This window comes from Amblyraja radiata, chromosome 18, assembly GCF_010909765.2.
Source record: "Amblyraja radiata isolate CabotCenter1 chromosome 18, sAmbRad1.1.pri, whole genome shotgun sequence".
NCBI classification, from domain to species: Eukaryota; Metazoa; Chordata; class Chondrichthyes; order Rajiformes; family Rajidae; genus Amblyraja; species Amblyraja radiata.
In genome coordinates, this window is record NC_045973.1 from 35,342,217 (window position 1) to 35,362,581 (window position 20,365).

The following is a 20,365-nucleotide window of genomic DNA, read 5'->3' on the forward strand; positions in this document are numbered from 1 at the left end:
TAAATATAAGCAACGCAGTGTTTTGTATGTATCACATTTGTATAGCTTGACGTTCATGTATTTAGTGTAGAGATGTGTATACAATGAAAAAGGCGACAGTATGTGGTGCACAACACAGAATCCACTTGTTTATTTAGCCCGTTTAGTAGGAACATTTTACGTATTACATCATTATATTTCTTCTAACTTTAAAATTACGATCTTACTCAGTTAATAAACTGGTTATTTAACTGTTTTCTCTTGAAGAGTGGAGAGACTCGATGGACCAAATGATCTAGTTCTGCTCCCATGTCTTACAGTCTTACTGTGCTGGAATCTGTGTCAGTTCAAGTGTAACCCCACATATCAACACCCCTCTTGTCAGTGTCATAAGAGTCTGACTAGGAATGATTTTTTTAAATAAATAACTTCCTGCAGTTGATGCAGCTTCTTTCAACATTTATTGTTAAAACCCTTTGTACAAAATTATTAGCTGAGTAGTTTTGTGGCTAAGTTAGTGAGGTAGAATGAGTTTCATGACTAGAGCAGTGTCTGACTCTATTCATGGGATACCTAATATTCTGGCTTTAAAAGCCATTTTCCATCTGTCAGTGTGATGTTGGGAAGGGAGCTACGATTGGAAGAGGACAGATTCAGCTCACCACGTAAACCTGTACCGAAGTTTAATTTTAACAAATTATTAGCTGAGTAGTTTTGTGGCTAAGTGCTGAGAATAATGGATAAACTCGGACTCCCCAAAATGTCAGTAATCTAAACTTAAATTATACCACAGACCACAGGCATTATACTTTTATAACTCTTACTCCCATAACCGACACAAAAATCTGCCATATCAGATTGCAAGTGCAAGCATGCTCGGTGTCATTTTAAAATATCTTAGATAGATACAAAATGCTGGAGTAACTCAGGGGTCAGGCAGCATCTCTGGACAAATGGATAGGTGACTTTTTGTGTCGGCACCATTCTTCAGTCCCGACCCGAAACGTCACCTATCCATGTTCTCCAGAGATGCTGCTTGACCCGCTGAATTACTCCAGCAATTTGTCTCTGTGGTATAAACCAGCATCTGCTGTTCCTTTTTATTACACTAAAACATCTTTTATGCACAGATCACTTCATTATAATTTATTTGTTCATTTGTATTTTTGTTGACTCTTGGCCTTGTGTCACATTCTCTCATAAGCTGTATAGATATCCTCTCAACTTCCCAATATACAAATATAGGATTTAACCCCTAAGGGTGTTTCTCTCTCACCCTTCATAACCGTAGAGGCAAATCAATTGCATGCACTTCATGACATGCTAAAATGTGATTTAAGGAACCAATCATTGGTGTATATTGATAATGATACCAAATGAGCAAAGCAAACCAATTGACTCTATTATGCTGAGGTGTGAATAAGGGTCTCGACCCGAACGTCACCTAATTCCTTTTCTCCAGAAATGCCGTCTGACCCGCTGAGACTTTTTATGTCGATCTTCGGCACTATTATGCCTTTGTTAGTGACATTTGGTTACCAGGGAATTCTAAACATATTATGACAATACAGAAGGTAGACACAAAATGCTGGAGTAACTCAGTGGGACAGGCAGCATCTCTGCAGAGAAGGAATGGATGACATTTCAGGTCGAGATCCTGCCTGTCCCGCTGAGTTACTCCAGCATTTTGTGTCTATCTTCAATTTAAACCAGCATCTGCAGTTCTTTCCATGACAATACAGATATCAGTAGCAATTTTATGCCTCGTTGTCAACTTCCCCACAGTTAACAATGACCCATTCTACATGTTCCTTGTTCTTTGTCCCCTTTGATCTCTTGTTTTCACACCTTACGCTTCCATATCTCTACGTCTCCCTCTCCCCTGACTCTGAAGAAGGGTCTCGACCCGAAACGTCACCCATTCCTTCTCTCCAGAGATGCCGGCCTGTCCTGCAGTCTTACTCCAGCATTTTGTGTCCATCAGAAGTGATTCCCGGCATTAACATCAACCCACTACACGTTCCACTTCACTGATGCATGATGACATTCACACACGGACTGTACATCCTGTGGTGCCATCAGTCGAGGTTTATCGAGCTGTAGTTAATGATTGAAGAATTTTAATGTTATTACTTGATTTGAATTGAGATTTACCTAAATCAAATCTCAACTGGTGAGCAATTACGATGCGGCCATTAACTCCACACATGAAGCCATAAAGCAGGTTGGGAATGTTCGCCAATTGACTGCATTCATATTTTGTGACTCTCTCCTCTAACCTCTGTTGAAGCAAAATCCCATTTGCACTGTTTATGCAAGCAAACAATGAGCCAAGATATTCCCCTTCTCTGCTCTCTGCATCGGCATGACAAACAGCTCATGGTGAGATTATTGCCAAGTGGTTCTGACGCACATGCCTGACATTCACAACAACTCATGCAAGTAGTGGGCCCTGGGTTAATTATACATTTTGTGCAATTTAGCTCCATGCAACCACACTGGGAGAAAGTGCAGTCCCGGCAGTTTTAGCTAGCACCAACCTTAGCGTACTCACACTCCCTTGTGTTTCAGAAAAGCACTCAGAAAATCATGGAAAGTCATGGCATAGAATGAGGCCATTCAGCCCATTGTGTTCATGGACTTTACATTCAGCCCTGCAGGTTATGGTTGCTCTAGCACTTATTTCATGTATGACTATTCTATTTGCATGGTTACATTTGTTATAATATAGATTATTAATTTAGTGCTTTTGTTGCATAAATTGCAGTTTTATTAAGTTGACCTCATGCTTCTTAGAAACTTGTTTGAGTTTAGTTTAGAGGTACAGCGCGGAAACAGGTCCTTCGGCCCACCGTGTCCGCGCCGACTAGCGATCCCTGCACATTAACACTATCCTACACCCACCAGGGACAATTTTTACATTTACCAAGCCAATTAACCTACATACCTGTATGTCTTTAGAGTGTGGGAGGAAACCGAAGATCTCGGAGAAAACCCTCACAGGTCACAGGGAGAACCTACAAACCCCGTACAGACAGCACCCGTAGTCGGGATCGAACCCGGGTCTCCGGCGATGCATTCGTTGTAAGGCAGTAACTCTACTGCTGCGCCACCGTGCCGCCCTGACCTTGCTTTATATCGATAGAGATCAATATACACTACTCTTCCCATTCATCATGGTTAGATTTAAACAGAGATCCAACAGTAAAGTGTTGGAGATATCTTTAATTGGAGGAACAGCACCTCATATTCCGTCTGGGGTCCTTGCGCCCCTATGGCATCAACATTGAATTCCCCCAATTTGGCTAGCCTGTGCTGTCCCCTCCCCTTCCTTCACCCTCTAGCTGTCTCCTCCCACCCTCCCATCCGCCCGCCCTCGGGCTCCTCCTCTTCCCCTTTTTCCTTCTTTCTTTCCCCACCCCCCATCAGTCTGAAGAAGGGTTTCGGCCCGAAACGTCGCCTATTTCCTTCGCTCCATAGATGCTGCTGCACCCGCTGAGTTCCTCCAGCAATTTTGTGTACCTTCGATATCTTTCTACCCTTCTACAGACTAAAGAAAACTTGTTTGCAAACTTGGGCCGAAACGTTGCCTATTTCCTTCACTCCTTAGATGCTGCTGCACCCGCTGAGTTTCTCCAGCTGTTTTGTCTACCCATACACTAGTTCTATGCAATCCCACATCACATCCTACACACTAGGGGCAATTTACAGAGGCCAATTAACCTACAAACTTGCACATGTTTGGAATGTGGGAAGAAACTGGAGAAAACCCATGTGATCACAGGGAGAACGTACAAACTCTACACAGACAGCATTCGAGGTCAGGATCGAACCTGGTATTTCGGGCGCTGTGAGGCAGCAGCTCTATTGCCCCACTGTGTCACACTGTCGTTAAGGAATGACTTCTCCCAGCAACAACCCCACCTAACTTTCCAGTCACTTGTATTATTTAGACAGGGGCATGAAATACTGTAGGTGAACAGTGCTCCCAACCAAAACATCTTAACCCCAACGAGTTAAGTAAGTAAGTAAGTAAGTAAGTACGTTTATTGGCCAAGTATTCACATACAAGGAATTTGCCTTGGTGCTCCACCCACAAGTAACAACATGACATACAATGACAGTTACGAATAACTCAGAAAACACTAAACATTAATAATAATAAAACATTAATGATAAAACACCATTGATCAAGCATGTGAACCAACAAAATACCAGATCGAAGGGAGGCTACAGATTTTTGGCTGTTGAGTAGAGCAACTACTTGTGGATAAAAACTGTTTTTATGTCTGGCTGTGGCAGCTTTGACAGTCCGGAGTCGCCTTACAGAGGGAAGTGATTCAAAGAATTTGTGGGCAGGGTGAGAGGGGTCAGAGATGATCTTGCCCGCTCGCTTCTTGGCCCTTGCAGTGTGCAGTTCATCAATGGAGGGAAGGTTGCAGCCAATAATCTTCTCTGCTGATCGGACGATCAGTTAGGATTCAATGATGTTCCTGGAAATGCCATTCATTTGTCCTTATCATGTAAGGCAACCTATCCCCAAACCAGAGAGAGTTTCTAAATCAGAATAATCTGCAGAAAATGCCAAATTCCATGAAAATAAAGGTCTTTCCTCCTTCCATGAATAACCCCACCAGTAAATGTGCAAAATACATCACCAGGGATGCAGGTCAAATAAAATCGCTTTGCAGTTTTCCTCAAAAATGCAAGAATTACTGATGAATAAAACTCTTATTTGGACATTAAGGTGGTTTTTCATAAATATTGAGGAAAATAAGCCATCGCTCACTTCCAATAAACCAGCCAGTTCCAATTTCCAACACTGGCGTTTTCCATTAGCAGAGAAGATAAGTAGTCACCAACATCATGGCGTCTGCAAACTAGTGTAATAGCAGAACATGAAGCCTTTGGCTTGTCAATAATATAAATAACATCCGAGAAATTGCTGTAATTGGGAACTGGAAAGGAAGGGGGAGCTTAGGAAAATTTACAACCATCGATTGGAAAATAGTAAATGCACCTTCTGTATTGAAAAAGGGAAGGCAACAGAAATCGGGAGACTGCTGGCCAGTTAGCTAACATCTGCTAAAGGGAACATTTTAGAACTGTTATTAAGGTTGTTCAATGCATATGCTGGATTTTGATGAGTTCAGTTCAGTTACGATCAGAAATACAGTGTGGAAAGAGGCGCTTCGGCTCACCTTGTCCGCGGTGACCAGTGATCCCTGTACACTAGCACTATCCTACACACTGGGGACAATTTACAATCTTTACCAAAGCCAATTAACCTACAAACCTGTATTTCTTTGGAAAGTGGGAGGAAACCGGAGCACCTGGAGAAAACCCACGCAGTCACTGGGAGAATGTACAAACTCCGTACGGACAGCACCCATAGTCGGGATAGAACCTGGGTCTCTGGTGCTGTAAGGCAGTAACTCTACCGCTGCACCACCGTGCCATCCTTTAGTAGAGAACACTCAGCGTAGGGTTAATGTCTCTGATTTTTTCCTTTGACACTTGGCTGAGCCTTGATCTTGTAACACTGCTTTAAAATTGCCCGTCTGAGATGGTGATTGTTGTTTAGAGGGATATAGGCCAAACGTGGGCAAATGGAACCACTTTAGATGGGGTATGTGTGTCGGCATGGACGACGGGCCTGCTTCCATGCTGTAGGACTCTTGAACATGGAAACTATAACATGGAATGAATGCATCAAATGTATGGTTGTTACATTTGCTGATGACACCAAGATAGGGAGGAGAGTAAACTGTGAAAGGACATAAAGAGGCCACAATAGAATATTACGATTAATTAAGTGGACAAAGATCTGGCAATGGAATATTATGTGGAAAAAATGGTCTGTTTTGACAGAAAGAATTAACAATTAATTAATGAGATTGTAGACTCAGAAATACACATCTTTCACCCTCGTACAAGATCCTCGCAGGGCTATGAAGCGGGTTTTATAAATAAGTAGAAAAGTTAACAGCATGTTTTTGCTTATTGTGAGTGAATGGAATGGAAAAGTAGGAAGGTTGTATTTAAGTTAAGTCAGGCATTGGTGTGGTTGCTTCTGATGAACTACGTGCAGTATTGATCTGCTTACTTAAAGAAGGATGCTCATGTTTGGAAGTTCAGAGAAGATATGCCCAACCAAACCGGGAACAGAGGGATTTTAGTTTAGTTTGGAGATACAGTGTTGAAACAGGCCCTTCGGCCAACTGAGTGTACTCTGACCATTTATTACCCGTACAATAGTTTAATATTATCCCACTTTCGCATCCTATACACTCGGGGTAATTTGCAGAAGCTAATTAACCTACAATCCCACACGTCTTTGGGATGTGGGAGAAAACCCGAGCACCCGGAGAAAACCCACATGGTCACAGGGAGAACATACAAACTCCACGCAGACAGCACCTGAGGTCGGGATCGAACCTCGGTCACTCAAGACAGCAGCTCTGCCGCTGAGCCACTGTGCGGTGCTGATTGTATTATTAGGAAATATTGGTCCGGCTGGCCTTGTATCTACTGAAGTTTAGAAGAGCAAGAAAGGATTTGATTGATACATATAAGGCCTTAAGAGAGAGAATGAGGAAAGTATGATTCCACCAGTGGGTGTACTGTACTGTATCTGGAAGCAACGTCACTGTTTGTAAAACAAAGAGTCATCGATCTAAAACAAATATCAGTTTATAATTTCAAAGGTTATAGGATCAGAATTAGGCCATTTGGCCCATTGTCTACTCCGCCATTCAATCATGGCTGATCTATCTTTCCCTCTCAACCCCATTCTCCTGGCATCTCCCCATAATCCCTGACACCCGTCCTAACCAATAATCTATCAATCTCCGTCATAAGAATACCCCGTGACTTGGCGCCAGGGACGGAAATCGCTTTTAAAACATGGGGGGGGGGGGAGGGGACACAACGAGGCCTAACATCTAGGACAGGGGTCGGCAACCTACGGCCCACGGGCCGAATCCGGCCCGTAACCCGAAACCACAGGCATATTTTTTTTCAATTCACTTTTGCAACCTGGGAACTGCAGTCAGTCCCAGGCTGTGAGATTCTAGTCCCGGGCTGTGAGATTCTAGGAGCTGGCGGCCTCCAACTGGAATCGACCTTGAGGGCTCCGGTCGCAGAGCCTGTGCACTTACCATCACGGAGCTGGCTGACTTCGAGGCTGTGGTGGCATTGCAGCTGCGACTCGACTTCGGAGGCTTCGGTTTTGCTGCAACATGTTTCACAAAACATGGGGGGGGGAGATTGTCACCCACCTCTCAACACATGGGGGGGACAGCCCCCCCCCCCCCCCATCCACCTCATCCCCCCCTCCCCAGAATTTCAGCCCACCCACAGCCTTCTGTGGCAATCAATTCCACAGATTCTTCACCCTCTCATTAAAGAATTCCACCTATTCTTAGGGGAAATTTTCTCTGAGAGATGTAGTTCTTTGGAACTCTCCTCCTCATTGTGTGTTGGATGTAAAGTTGAATATTTTTAAGGCAGTGATAGACAAATACTTGCTAAACAAAGCTGAGCAAAGGTGTACTGCCATCAGTAGACATCAGATAAGCCCGGATTTTATCACATTTGACGGCACTGGGCCTGTACTCGCTGGAGTTTAGGATGGGGGGGACCTCATTGAAACTTACCGAATAGTGAAAGGCCTGGATAGAGTGAATGTGGAGAAGATGATTCTAACAGTGTGAGAGTCTAGGATCAGTGGTCACAGCCTCAGAATAAAAGGACATACCTTTAGAAAGGAGATGAGGAGGAATTGATTTAGTCAGAGGTTGACGAATCAGTTGAATTCATTGCCACAGATGGCTGTAGAGGCCAAGAATGGATATTTTAAGGCAGAGATTGACAGATTCTTGATTAGTACGGGTGTCAGGGGTTTGGGGGAGAAGGCAGGAGAATGGGGTTAGGAGGGAAAGATAGGTCAGCCATGATTGAATGGCAGAGTAAACTTGATGGGATGAATGTCCTAATTCTGCTCCTGGAGCTTATGAACATGACCTATTTTAAATGACGGAGGACACTTGAGGTGCTGAGGAGCCGACTCCTGTATCCAATTGATGTGTACATCGTGACTGGGTCCAAAACAAACAAGCAGCAAGTAAATCAAAGTTTACAGCCAGATATGATGTTATGGTGGAAGAGTTAGTGGATGGTCATTCAACGCTTGGCACCTCCAACAAAGGGCAGTGTAATCCTAAATTTCAGAAGGAATGCAATAACATGTCGATTAAAATGTGTCATTAAAAACACCCGGCCAGCTTAGCTGAAAATGTTTCACCACAATCAAAAGTATAGCAAAGGGAAGATCTGATCTTCAACAGATTAATTTGCAATGGAACTAGTGGAGGACTACAGCCATAAAGTATTAACAATGAAAAGAGAAACTCCTCCAATTCTTGCCTACTGAAACTCTGCATGATATTGGAACCCTGAGCCAGGATTTGCCTCCACACTTTCCGGTAAGTGATTGTTGTTGTGTTCCGTACATTTAACGATAAACGAGTTATAATAACAAGTGCAATTAATCCAGTACTGGAGATAAACAGATAATTTACATTCATAGTTTGGATATTTTTTTGAGAGATTTACAAATATGTTCATTGACAAGGACTTCACATTCTGAAGGCACAGGGACACTAATTTCTTTCTATTCTCTTCGCAGACATATCGGGACTCTCTGCCTCAGCCACAAGTCAGACCTCGCCACCATCATCAGAGGCAGCTGGCCACCTGACAACATCCGACTCTACAAGCGCGTCCGTTTCGTCCCCCACCCAGATCGTGCTCACTAGCGTAACTCCCATTTCCCCTTCCTTACAAACTTTGGTTCGATCTCCCCAACAGGAGAACGGCATGGAGGAATTAGCAGTGCCGGTGGAGGAGGGCGAATCGGACAGACCCGCTGCGGACAGCGGCAGTCCCAATGTGGGGTCGCCTGAGCACGATAACGAGGGCGCGGATATTGAGGGGCAGGCCTTCAAGGCGAAAGTGTTAGTGCATCAACAGGATATTCACCAGGCGGTGAAGCACTTCCACAGATCCATGGACCAAAGATTGGAAGAAATCCAAGGTTCTCTCTTTGACCTGAATGAGGTGTTGGACACTAGAATGGGCGCCGTGCAGACCTGCCTGGTGGCCCATGGAGTCAGTGACTTGGTGTCAGTCCTGAAGGAAGGGCTGATAGATCTCAAGGAAGGACTGCAGACAGCGATCAGGGAAGGTTTCTCAGAGCTTAGGGAATCCATGAAAGCTGGTTTTAACCAGCTGGATGGCCGACTTGAGCACATGGAAAACACACTGGAAGAAGCCTTGGGCCACCAACAGTTGGAGGATGGCACTCACGCCAGCAATCTGTCTCTGTTGGTGACCAGCTCGAGTACAATAACCACAGAAACCTATCAGGTGGACATTGGGCCTTCCATTCAGATGTGTCAACAGATCTCATGCCATGACGCACATACATCAGCTAGTGCCGCAGCTCTCTCCATTATCCACAGCCCACAGATTGATATGTCTCTCTCATCGACTGATATCACAATGACAAGATCACAGTCTGCCACCAGTGGCCACTCACTGAAAAGATGCTGTAAGGTCACACTGGAGAAACTACCACAGTACAAGCATTAGGCATGCACACTTCATCAATATGTAAATAAAACAAAAAAAATGCCATTTCACCCTTGTATTTGCTTCCGTTATTTGTAACGTCTCAAAAATTTTAACTTGTCCACACTTATCGTGAATGAATTACATGAAAGCATTTGTCTTTCATGAGGGTCTTTGACTTCATATTTTTACCGTCACTTTATTCCATATAATTCAAGATAAATATAGGCGAGCGTTTTGTACGGATCGATAATGTTTCTGTGAACAGCACAAAAAACATAGGCAGTTTGTCACTTCTTCAGGTGAAGTCATCCTAAAGCTCGGTGCCAAGACAATCACCCTTTGGGACGGACACTCCTCCATTCTTGACCTCTGCTTGCACAGCACCCACCCTCCCCCCATCAATTTGAACGCCTTCATCATACTGCCAGTTTGTATAACACACTGTACACAGCAAAGATTCACCTCCCTGGCTGGAAGAATGAGACACGTCCACCCTGCCTTCAGTCAAGCACATCAGTTGTGGGATATCTCTCTGCAACGCAGACGCCGCAATCTGCTTTATTCCATATGTTTTACTCTAGTGTCTTCAGCCACTGATTCAAAGCAGAATCTCGGCCAACCGAGAGTCAAACTTGCACACGGCCGCCCTCCTCGAAAGATGCTGCTACAACAGGAGTCAAGTAAATGAAAGGAATTGAGTATTGATTCAGGGACTTTCACGGCAATGTCCATGACGGGACGCGGTGCTACGCCGCGCATCTTCACACTTAGGGAATCAAATTCCTCACAGATGGCAAGATGATCTTCAGGGGCACTGAGGTTGTGCAAGGTCAAACACTGCTGGAACTTAAAAGGAAAACCTTAAAACAGTGCAATATTTTGTCAGCCTTTGGAATCGTTCTCCAGTAGAGAAATGAAAGAAGAAAGAAGATTGTATCTTGAAAGCCTCGAGCAAACTGCATTTTGCCTGATGAACCACTTGCACCAGAGTTTTGGTGGTACATTGTGAATAAAGGATATTCGAGGTAGGTGTAACTGTGAAAGCCACAGGTAGAGTTTTGGAAATGAAGGAACAGAGTTCCAACGTCAAGCACTAAATCACACGACTCTATGTTGCCCCTCTGTTCATGTGAACCTCAGCAATCTCTACAATGAATTTGTATCCTTTGCTCAATAATACAGTCAATCTAAATGCATTGGTTCCAACTCAACTTTCCCCCTTGGACCACAGTGCACTTTGTGTCAAAGGAAGAATAGCATCTCATAATCTCCCTAAAAATGGCAAGTACTGATAATGAGTATCGATCCACATGGAAAAGAGAAGAGATTTGATCTAATTAATTGGGAAGATTTGCGTCAAGAATTTAGACACCTGTGAGCAGCAGGTGGTCATAAGGTCATAAGGAATAGGAGTAGAATGAGGCTATTCGGCCCATTAAGTCTACTCCGCCATTCAATCATGGCTGATCTATCTCTCCTTCCTAACCTAATTCTCCTGCCCTCTCCCCATAACCTCTGACACCTGTACTAATCACGAATCTATCTATCTCATTTAGAAAGAAATATCCACTGACTTGGCCTCTGAGCTGCTAGCTCACAGCTCCTGCAACCCATGTTTAGTCCTGGCGGTTCTCGGGTGCTGTCCGTGTGGAGTTTGCACTTTCTCCCTGCGACCATGTGGGTTTCATCCAGCTGCTCCAGTTTCCTCCCACATCTCAAAGACGTCATGGCCGTCCAAAGAGGGGGTGCGTTGGGTGCGACCGCACCCCCCTTTTTTTCCCCCTAAGAAAAGGTCACCGAAAAAAAAAGAAAAAAAAAAATCGGAAAAAAATAAATTTCGGAAAAAAATAAAGCTACATTTCCACTTTGGAAATGGCCAGTTCTCTGTTCTCCCGTCCCCGGGCGGGAGTGGCTGAATCTGAACCCAACGGCTGTAACCCCAACACCAGACGCCGCTGCGGCGGAGCCCGCTCCCCTCACCTCCCCCCGCCGCCGGGGCCCAAGCCATCTTCCCCCCACACCACCCCCGCTGACCTCCGCTGGGCTCACGCCACCCCCGCTGGGCTCACGCCACCCCCTCTGGGCTCACGGCACCCCCGCTGGGCCCACGCCACCCCCGCTGGGCCCACGCAACCCCCGCTGGGCCTACGCCACCCCCATTGGGCCCACGCCACCTCCGCTGGGCCCACGCCACCCCCGCTGGGCCCACGCCACCCTCGCTGGGCCCACGCCACCCCCGCTGGGCCTACGCCACCCCCGCTGGGCCCACGCCACCTCCGCTGGGCCCACGCAACCCCCGCTGGGCCCATGCCACCCCCGCTGGGCCCACGCCACCCCCGCTGGGTCCACGCCACCCCCGCTGACCCCGCTGGGTCCACGCCACCCTCGCTGACCCCTGCAGGGCCCACACCACTCCCGCTGGGTCCACGCCACCCCCGCTGACCCCGCTGGGTCCACGCAACCCCCGCTGACCCCCGCCACCCTCGCTGACCCCTGCAGGGCCCACACCACCCCCGCTGGGTCCACGCAACCCTCGCTGACCCCCGCTGGGCACACGCCACCCCCGCTGGGCACACGCCACCCCGACTGACACCAGCGGGGTCTACGCCACCCCCACTGGGCCCACGCCACCCCTGCTGGGCCCACACCACCCCCGCTGGGTCCACGCCACCCTCGCTGACCCCCGCTGAGCACACGCCACCCCTGCTGGGCCCACGCCACCCCCGCTGGGCCCACGCAACCCCCACTGGGCCTACGCCACCCCCGCTGGGCTCACGCCACCTCCGCTGGGCTCACGCCACCCCCGCTGGGCCCACGCCACCCCCACTGGGCCCACGCCACCCCCGCTGGGCCTACGCCACCCCCGCTGGGCCCACGCCACCTCCGCTGGGCCCACGCCACCCCTGCTGGGCCCATGCCAGCCCCGCTGGGCCCACACCACCCTTGCTGACCCCTACTGGGTCCACGCCACCCTCGCAGACCCCTGCAGGGCCCACGCCACCCCCGCTGGGTCCACGCCACCCCCGCTGACCCCCGCTGGGTCCATGCCACCCTCGCTGACCCCTGCAGGGCCCACACCACCCCCGCTGGGTCCACGCCACCCTCGCTGACCCCCGCTGGGCCCACGCCACCCCAGCTGGGCCCACGCCACCCCTGCTGGGCCCACACCACCCCAGCTGGGTCCATGCAACCCTCGCTGACCCCCGCTGGGCACACGTCACCCCCGCTGGGCACACGCCACCCCGACTGACACCAGCTGGGTCTACGCCACCCCCACTGGGCCCACGCCACCCCCGCTGGGCCCACGCCACCCCTGCTGGGCCCACGCCACCCCCGCTGGACCCTTACCCTACTCCAGTATGAAAAGAGTGGACCCTTTCCCACCCCAACAAACACTTCACACCCACTCACAGCCTGACCTCAGTCTGCAAAGACTAGGCCCTTCTACACCCATCCCATTCCAATCACCACTTCACACCCAATGACTGCACCTCCACAGACACCTCTGTCAAGCTTCTCAAGTTTGCGGATGACACAACCCTGATTGGACTGATCCAGGATGGGGATATCTATACTCTTTTCAGTTTGACATCTTTCCTATGACAAGGTGCTCAGAACTGAACACAAGATTCTAAATGCGGTCTCACCAACGTCTTATACAACTGCAACATGACCCCCCAACTTCTATACTCAATACTCTGACTGATGAGGGCCAAAGTGCCAAAATACTTTTTGACCACCTGATATACCTGCGACACGACCTTCAAGGAACCATGCAACCATCAACCATTCCTCTGCCCACCTGGCATTGATCCAGATCCTGCTGTAATCTTTCACAACTATCTTCACTATCTGCAAAACCACTCACTTCTGTATCATCAGCAAACTTGCTAATCTTGCCCTGTTCTGTGACGTTTCACAGAGTGCTGGAGTAACTCAGCGGGTCAGGCTGAGTATAGAAGTTGGGAGGTCATAATGCAGTTGCATAAGAAGTTGGTGAGGCCGCATTCAGAGTATTGTGTTCAGTTCTGGGCACCATGTTATAGGAAATATGTAATCAAACTGGGTACAGTGAAGATTTATGAGGATGTTGCCTGGACTAGAGGGCCAGAGCTATAGGGAGAGGTTGAGTAGGCTGGGACTCTATTTCATGGAGCACAGGAGGATGAGGGATGATCTAATAGAGGTGTATAAAATCATGATTTGAATAGATATGGTTGAGCCTTTTGCCCAGAGTAAGTGAATCGAGGAGCAGAGGACATAAGTTTAAGTTGAAGGGCAAAAGATTTAATAGGGATCTGTGGGGTATGTTTTTCACACAAAGGGTGGTAGGTGTATGGAACAAGCTGCCAGAGGAGGTAGTTGAGGCAGGGACTATTACAACATTTAAGAAACAGTTAGAGAGGTACATGGATAGGACAGGTTCGGAGCTATATGGATCAAACGTGGGCAGGTGGGACTAGTGCAGATGGGACATGCTGGGCCGAAGGGCCTGTTTCCACACAGTATCACTCTCTGACTATCTTTCCCTCTCAAACCCATTCTCCTGCCTTCTCCCAATTACCTCTGACACCCGTATCAATCAAGAATCTATCAATCTCCTCCTGAAAAATGTCCATTGACTTGACCTCCACAGCTGTCTGTGGCAATGAATTCCACAGTTCACCACCCTCTGACTTAAGAAATACCTGCTCATCTCCTTCCTAAAGGAATGTCTTTTAATTCTGAGGCTGTGGCCACTTGTCCTAGACTCTCCCACTAGTGGAAACATCCTCTCCAAATCCACTCCATCCAGATTTTTACCAGGCTGGGACAGACAGCAACAGCTTCACACCGTGTCCCAAAGCTTGTGTCCTGTCCTGCATCACCCAAGGCAGCAGAGATGTTATAGGAGAGGGCAAGCACCGTAACAAAGTAGCTCACGATGGTTTGGGAACATTCAGGAATGTCTATGCATGTCACATCATGAATATTACTGAAGAACGGTCTTGACCCGAAATATAATATATACATTTTCTCCAGAGATGCTGCCTGACCCACTGAGTTACTCCAGCACTCTGTGACATGTCATCTATCCATGTTCTCCACAGATGCTGCCTGACTCACTGAGTTACTCCAGCACTCTGTGATATGTCACCTATCCATGTTCTCCACAGATACTGCCTGACCCACTGAGTTACTCCAGCATTCTGTGAAACGTCGCTTATTCATATTCTTCGCAGATGCTGCCTAACCCACTGAGTTACTCCAGCACTTTGAGACTATTTTCCCTTCACCCATCTGCCCAAGCCCACTCTCCCCCTCCTTTCCTATGTTCCTTTCCACCCACAAACCTCTCTCTGCCTTTACATTTCACTCCTCTTTCAAATCTGCTCTACTTATCGACATGCATTTTTCTTCTTCACTTTTTAGTCATAGAATGATGCAGTGTGGAAACAGGCCCTTCAGCCCAACTTGCCTACACCGACCGACATGTCCCATCTAAACTAGTCCCACTCACACGCGTTTGTGTGAGTGGGACTAGTTTACTTAAACATTAGGATAGTCCCAGCCTTAACTACCTCCTCTGGCAGCTCGTTCCATACACCCAGCACTCTTTGAGTGAAAAAGCTACCTCAGATTTCTGTTAATTTCTGAAATATTGGTCATAAATTTGGTGCAAAAATGCTCCAAAACAAGGCTCAGAATGGATCAGAGAGCATCTAAAACCCCAGAGATTCCAGTGGGCCCTGGACCCCGGCGTGGACTCGGTGGGCCGAAGGGCCTCTTTCCATGTTGTCTGTTTTAATTCATTCAATCTCCACTGTTGCCTTCCTGGAGATTACACATTCTCCCTGCACAAGGCTTCTTCCCATATCCAGAGATGTGATGGTGGGTAAGTTAATTGGTCTTTGCACATTTCCTCCAGCATGTAATTGTGCATGGAGTTGGAGAAGCTGAATGAGATAAAAAGATGAAATTAGTGTGAAAGGGTGCTTGATGCTTGGTGTAGACTTATTGGGCCAAAGGACCTGTTTCTATCCATGTACGTGTCCAAATGTCTCTTAAACATTAGGATAGTCCCAGCCTTAACTACCTCCTCTGGCAGCTCGTTCCATACACCCAGCACTCTTTGAGTGAAAAAGCTACCTCAGATTTCTGTTAATTTCTGAAATATTGGTCATAGATTTGGTGCAAAAATGCTCCAAAACAAGGCTCAGAATGGACCAGAGAGCATCTAAAACCCCAGAGCTTCCAGCGGGCCCTCGACCCCGGCATCGAGGGACTTCACGCTTCGCCCTCGTGATGTGCGCTGCGCGCACGTTATTTCACATTAAGTTTTTTGTAAACCTGTCATGCCACCCCCCTTTTTGAAAAGCTTCGTACGGGCCTGGACGTGCAGGTCTGGAGGTTAATTGGCCTCTGTTAGTTGCCCCTAGTGTGTAGGGAATGGATGATAACATGGAACTAGAAATAGTATGAGTGGGTGATGGATGGTCGGCGTGGACTCGGTGGGCCGAAGGGCATCTTTCCATGTTGTCTGTTTTAATTCATTCAATCTCCACTGTTGCCTTCCTGGAGATTACACATTCTCCCTGCACAAGGCTTCTTCCCATATCCAGAGATGTGATGGTGGGTAAGTTAATTGGTCTTTGCACATTTCCTCCAGCATGTAATTGTGCATGGAGTTGGAGAAGCTGAATGAGATAAAAAGATGAAATTAGTGTGAAAGGGTGCTTGATGCTTGGTGTAGACTTATTGGGCCAAAGGACCTGTTTCTATTCTGTATGTCTCCTGTTCTTGAGGAGTATGTTATAGGAAAGACATTGTCAAACAGGAAAGGGTACAGAGAATATTTACGTGGATGTTACCAGGACTCAATGGCCTGAGCTTTAGGGAGAGGTTGAGCAGGCTAGGACTATATTCCTTGGAGCGCAGGATGATGAGGGGCGATCATATAGAGGTGTACAAAATAATGAGCCGAATAGATCGGGTAGACACACAGAGTCTCTTGCCCTAAGTAGGGGAATCAGCAACCTGGGGGGTCATTTTTTTCAGGCAAAGTGTGGTGGGTGTGTGGAATGAACTGCTGGAGGAGGTAGTTGAGGCCGGCACTGTTGCAATTTTTAAAATCATTTCGATAGGTACATGGATAGGACAGTTTAGAGGGATATGGTCCAAACATAGGAAGGTGGGACTAGTGTAGATGGCCAAGGGGCCTGGTTCCAGGCTGCGTGACTCTGTGACTATGAGTATATTATGTGCCCATATTGAAAGACGAGGTCAGTGTTAGATAGTTGGTACTACTTCATTCTTATAAGAAGACAGTTTTGATGCAACTGGGTGCTTAGTTAGATCTTTCCAGAGGTCAGTTAAGACTCAACTTTCAGTACCTCTGGAATTACATGTAGGCTGGGTTTGGTAAGGATAACAGAAATAATCTCCCAAGAAGCATTAGTGACCAGATGATAATGCAGTAAATTTACGATGGAAATTGCTGAAGCTGGTTTATTTTTTATTTAATTCACTGAATTTAAATGTAATTGCTAAATGATACTCTTTCATTGTGGGATTTGAGTGTGGGATTTCACTTAACTATGCTCTCTGCAAATGCTACTGAAATAGAATTAGTAGCCATTTATCCCATTTATCCCATTTGTATATAGTTATTTGCCTATGTACCAGTTTTAATTCATCCACAATCCACACATTGTTAACCAGTATTTTTTATTTTTATTGTATGCTTATTTTGTATTTTTATTTTTACTTCTACTATCTTGCACTATGACTATGACCAGACACTAAACTGCATTTCGTTGTACCTATACTTGTATTTGTGCAATGACAATAAAGTTGAATTGAATTGAATTGAATTGAAAATTAACCGTAGTTAGTTAGCTGTCTTTCAATGGAGACTTCCCTTACTCAACAGTGGATGTGTTGTTGCATGTCACATTGGCTGTAACCAAGAATGAGTCTGTTGCATTGAAATTAATCGCCATTGTCACCTTGATAGTTACTTGCGATGCAATGCCGACCTTGCTCTGAGAGTGCAGGTTTCAGTGGATGTATTCTTATTAATGCACATTCATTAATGCACAATCAGGGCAGCACCATGGCACAGCGGTAGAGTTGCTGCCTTTCAGAGCTAGAGACCAGGGTTTGATCCTGACTACAGGTGCTGTCTAGATGGAGTTTGTACGTTCTCTCTGTGACCACGTGACTTTTCTCCGGGTGCTCCGGTTTCCTCCCACACTTTAAAGACGCGCAGGTTTGTAGGTTAATTGTAAGTTGTAAAATTGCCCCGAGTGTGTGTAGGTTAGTGTAAGGGGTGATTGCTGGTCGGCGGGGATTCGATGGGCCAAAGGGCCTATTTCTGCACAGTATCTCTAAGGTCTAAATCATCTTACATAATGGTGAAGCTCAGGATAAAACATTTGCATCTCAGGAAGATGTGGGGATGGTGAGTTCTCCTTGCTTTCTCTCTTCCAGCTGTTTGTTATGACGTGCATGCCCTCCACACATTCTCCCAGTCAAGCTGAATTACCAAGCTGATGCATCAATGTCTGGGAACAGGTGGTTTGTGTTGGGCTCTGTCAACATCTCCCACATTGATGAGGCAACTTTAGAAAACACACTGAAGGCAGTCTGAAGAAGGGTCTCGATCCAAAACGTCGCCTATTCCTTTTCTCCAGAGATGCTGCCTGATCTGCCGAGTTGCTCCAGCTTTTTGTGTCCGGCTATAGAAAACACTGATCACTTATAGAGTCATGGCAAGAGCCAGAAGTAACCAGACAACCGTGAAATAGTATCTGGTTAATGATGCCGTTAAATAACATTGGCAGGGAGTGGTGGGGTTTTTGTTACTGCTGCTGTGTGTCTTTCAGCTGTGCAAATGTAGAAGAGGGTATTAGCCAGAGCGTTGAACTCCAAACTGTAAGTGATTGCATTGTCAATGTAGCCCACAGCTCATGTTGTAAACCACGGGTTCTGCGGACCTACACTGTGTTGGCTGCCTGCACACAGACACCCTCACCACCATGCCATTCAGCCCACCAATGTACACTGGCAGCCTCAGATGCCATTGTGGAGGGCGCTTGTAGCACCTACCGTTGCTACTGATCCAAATGTGTGCCATTTTTAGTCTGCATCTGTCCGTCTTAAACACAACTGTGAATGCCTGGTTCCAAAGGTGGGAAAGTGTCACATTTCCAGTATCAATAGTGCTTCTCACTCGCTGACAGTTCTGCAGGGAAATGCTGCTCTGGTCCACTTTATGGGTCCACTCACTGGCGCATTGCAGCATGGAGGCCAGAGATCAGCTGGACATCAGATGCCGACATATCTGACTGAAGAAGGGTCCCGACCCCAAAACATCACCTATCCATGTTCTCCAGAAGTGCTGCTTGACCCATTGAGTTACTCCGGCACTATGTGTCTATATCTGACCTGCTGCTGTGCTGTGGATCACGGGACGTAGCCAGTACCATCACTACCCTGGACTGAAAAGATTATGTGTGGATAACTGGTTTGGTTTCCTCTTAGTTTTTTTTAAACTGGTTTGGAGCGTTTAAATGTGTTTCAGTAAATTTGTTAACTTTGAGCAATTTTGAAATTTAAGTTCAAAACTATTTGAACTGTCTTTAAAAGTCCCTGAACACGGGAGACATTTGAAATCCGCTCAAAGGTCTTAGAGAGCAGCAACTCTCATCGCCATCACGTTCATGTCCACAAGTGATAGGAGCAGAATTAGGCCATTTGGCCCACCAAGCCTACTCCGCCATTCAATCTTGGCTGATCTATCTTTCCCTCTCAACCCCAATCTCCTGCCTTCTCCCCCTAACCCCTGACACCTGTACTAATCAAACACTAGCATTTATTTCGAGAAGACTAGGATATAAAAACAGGGATGTAACGATGAGGTTTTATAAGGCACTGGTCAGACCGCATTTGGAGTATTGTGAGCAGTTTTGGGCACCATAATCTGAGGAAGCTGGTCCATAGTGAGATCGGCCTCTTCAGCTCTCATCACTGGACACAGAATGGCCAAGGCAGCCAGTATTTAAGTCAGCTCAGTGCCGCAGGGCCTCAAGTGGTCTGAGCTACTGATGAAAGAATGCAGTGTGATGAGAGTGCACTTTGGGACAGATTAAGCAAAATCCAAAGTTGGTTTGGAATTTCCACATTAATTTCAGACTTTCAGTTTGCAGCATCTTGAAGTATTTTAGTTTTGGTAAGAATCTCTTACTTTTGTGAACATCAAGCTTTGGTATCATAACTAAACAGAAAAGTTGAATAGGCAGAATTATTAGCCCAATACTGTAGCACAAAAATGTATTTATTTTATTCTTTTTACATCGGTTGGAAGCTGCATACTAAATCTCGTTGCACTGATGTGCAATGACAATAAAAGATATTATTATTATTATTATTATTATTATTATAGTTGCCAAATGATGGAACTCACAGCAAAGTGCAGTATTACATTTCATGTTGGGGAAGTCATATATTTGATCTCTCTCCGCTTATATAATGTAAATATTTCTATATCATTTACACAACTCGGGGGCTTATAATTAGCTAAAGGACTATCTATTAATACGCAACAACTGCCAACCGTTAAATATTTGATGAAAATAAAGTGCCAACATTGGAATTGAGACTTAAATATTTAATGGTTTGTTTAAAATAAACTAATCTTTATGTTCTGTGCTGATCTGCTCACAACATCACCCAACAAGGTGGTCCAGTGGGTAGTTTATTCACTAAT

The 20,365-nt window shown here is 46.4% G+C and overlaps 1 protein-coding gene across 4 annotated transcripts in view; it reads left to right on the forward strand.

Annotated features, from left to right (window-relative positions):
• The window catches only part of lhfpl4 (LHFPL tetraspan subfamily member 4), a 215,355-nt gene that overhangs the window by 168,044 nt on the left and 26,946 nt on the right, over positions 1–20,365 (forward strand). The window contains exon 3 of one of the 4 annotated variants that reach the window (XM_033037111.1): positions 8,669–9,678. The exons of 2 other annotated variants lie outside the window; for them this stretch is intronic. In XM_033037111.1, the coding sequence (XP_032893002.1) occupies positions 8,669–9,633 (965 nt within the window). In that variant the 3' untranslated portion in view covers positions 9,634–9,678. Of the gene's footprint in view, positions 1–8,668; positions 9,679–20,365 lie in introns of those variants that run through there. One more of the 4 variants, XM_033037112.1, reaches the window with a different exon arrangement.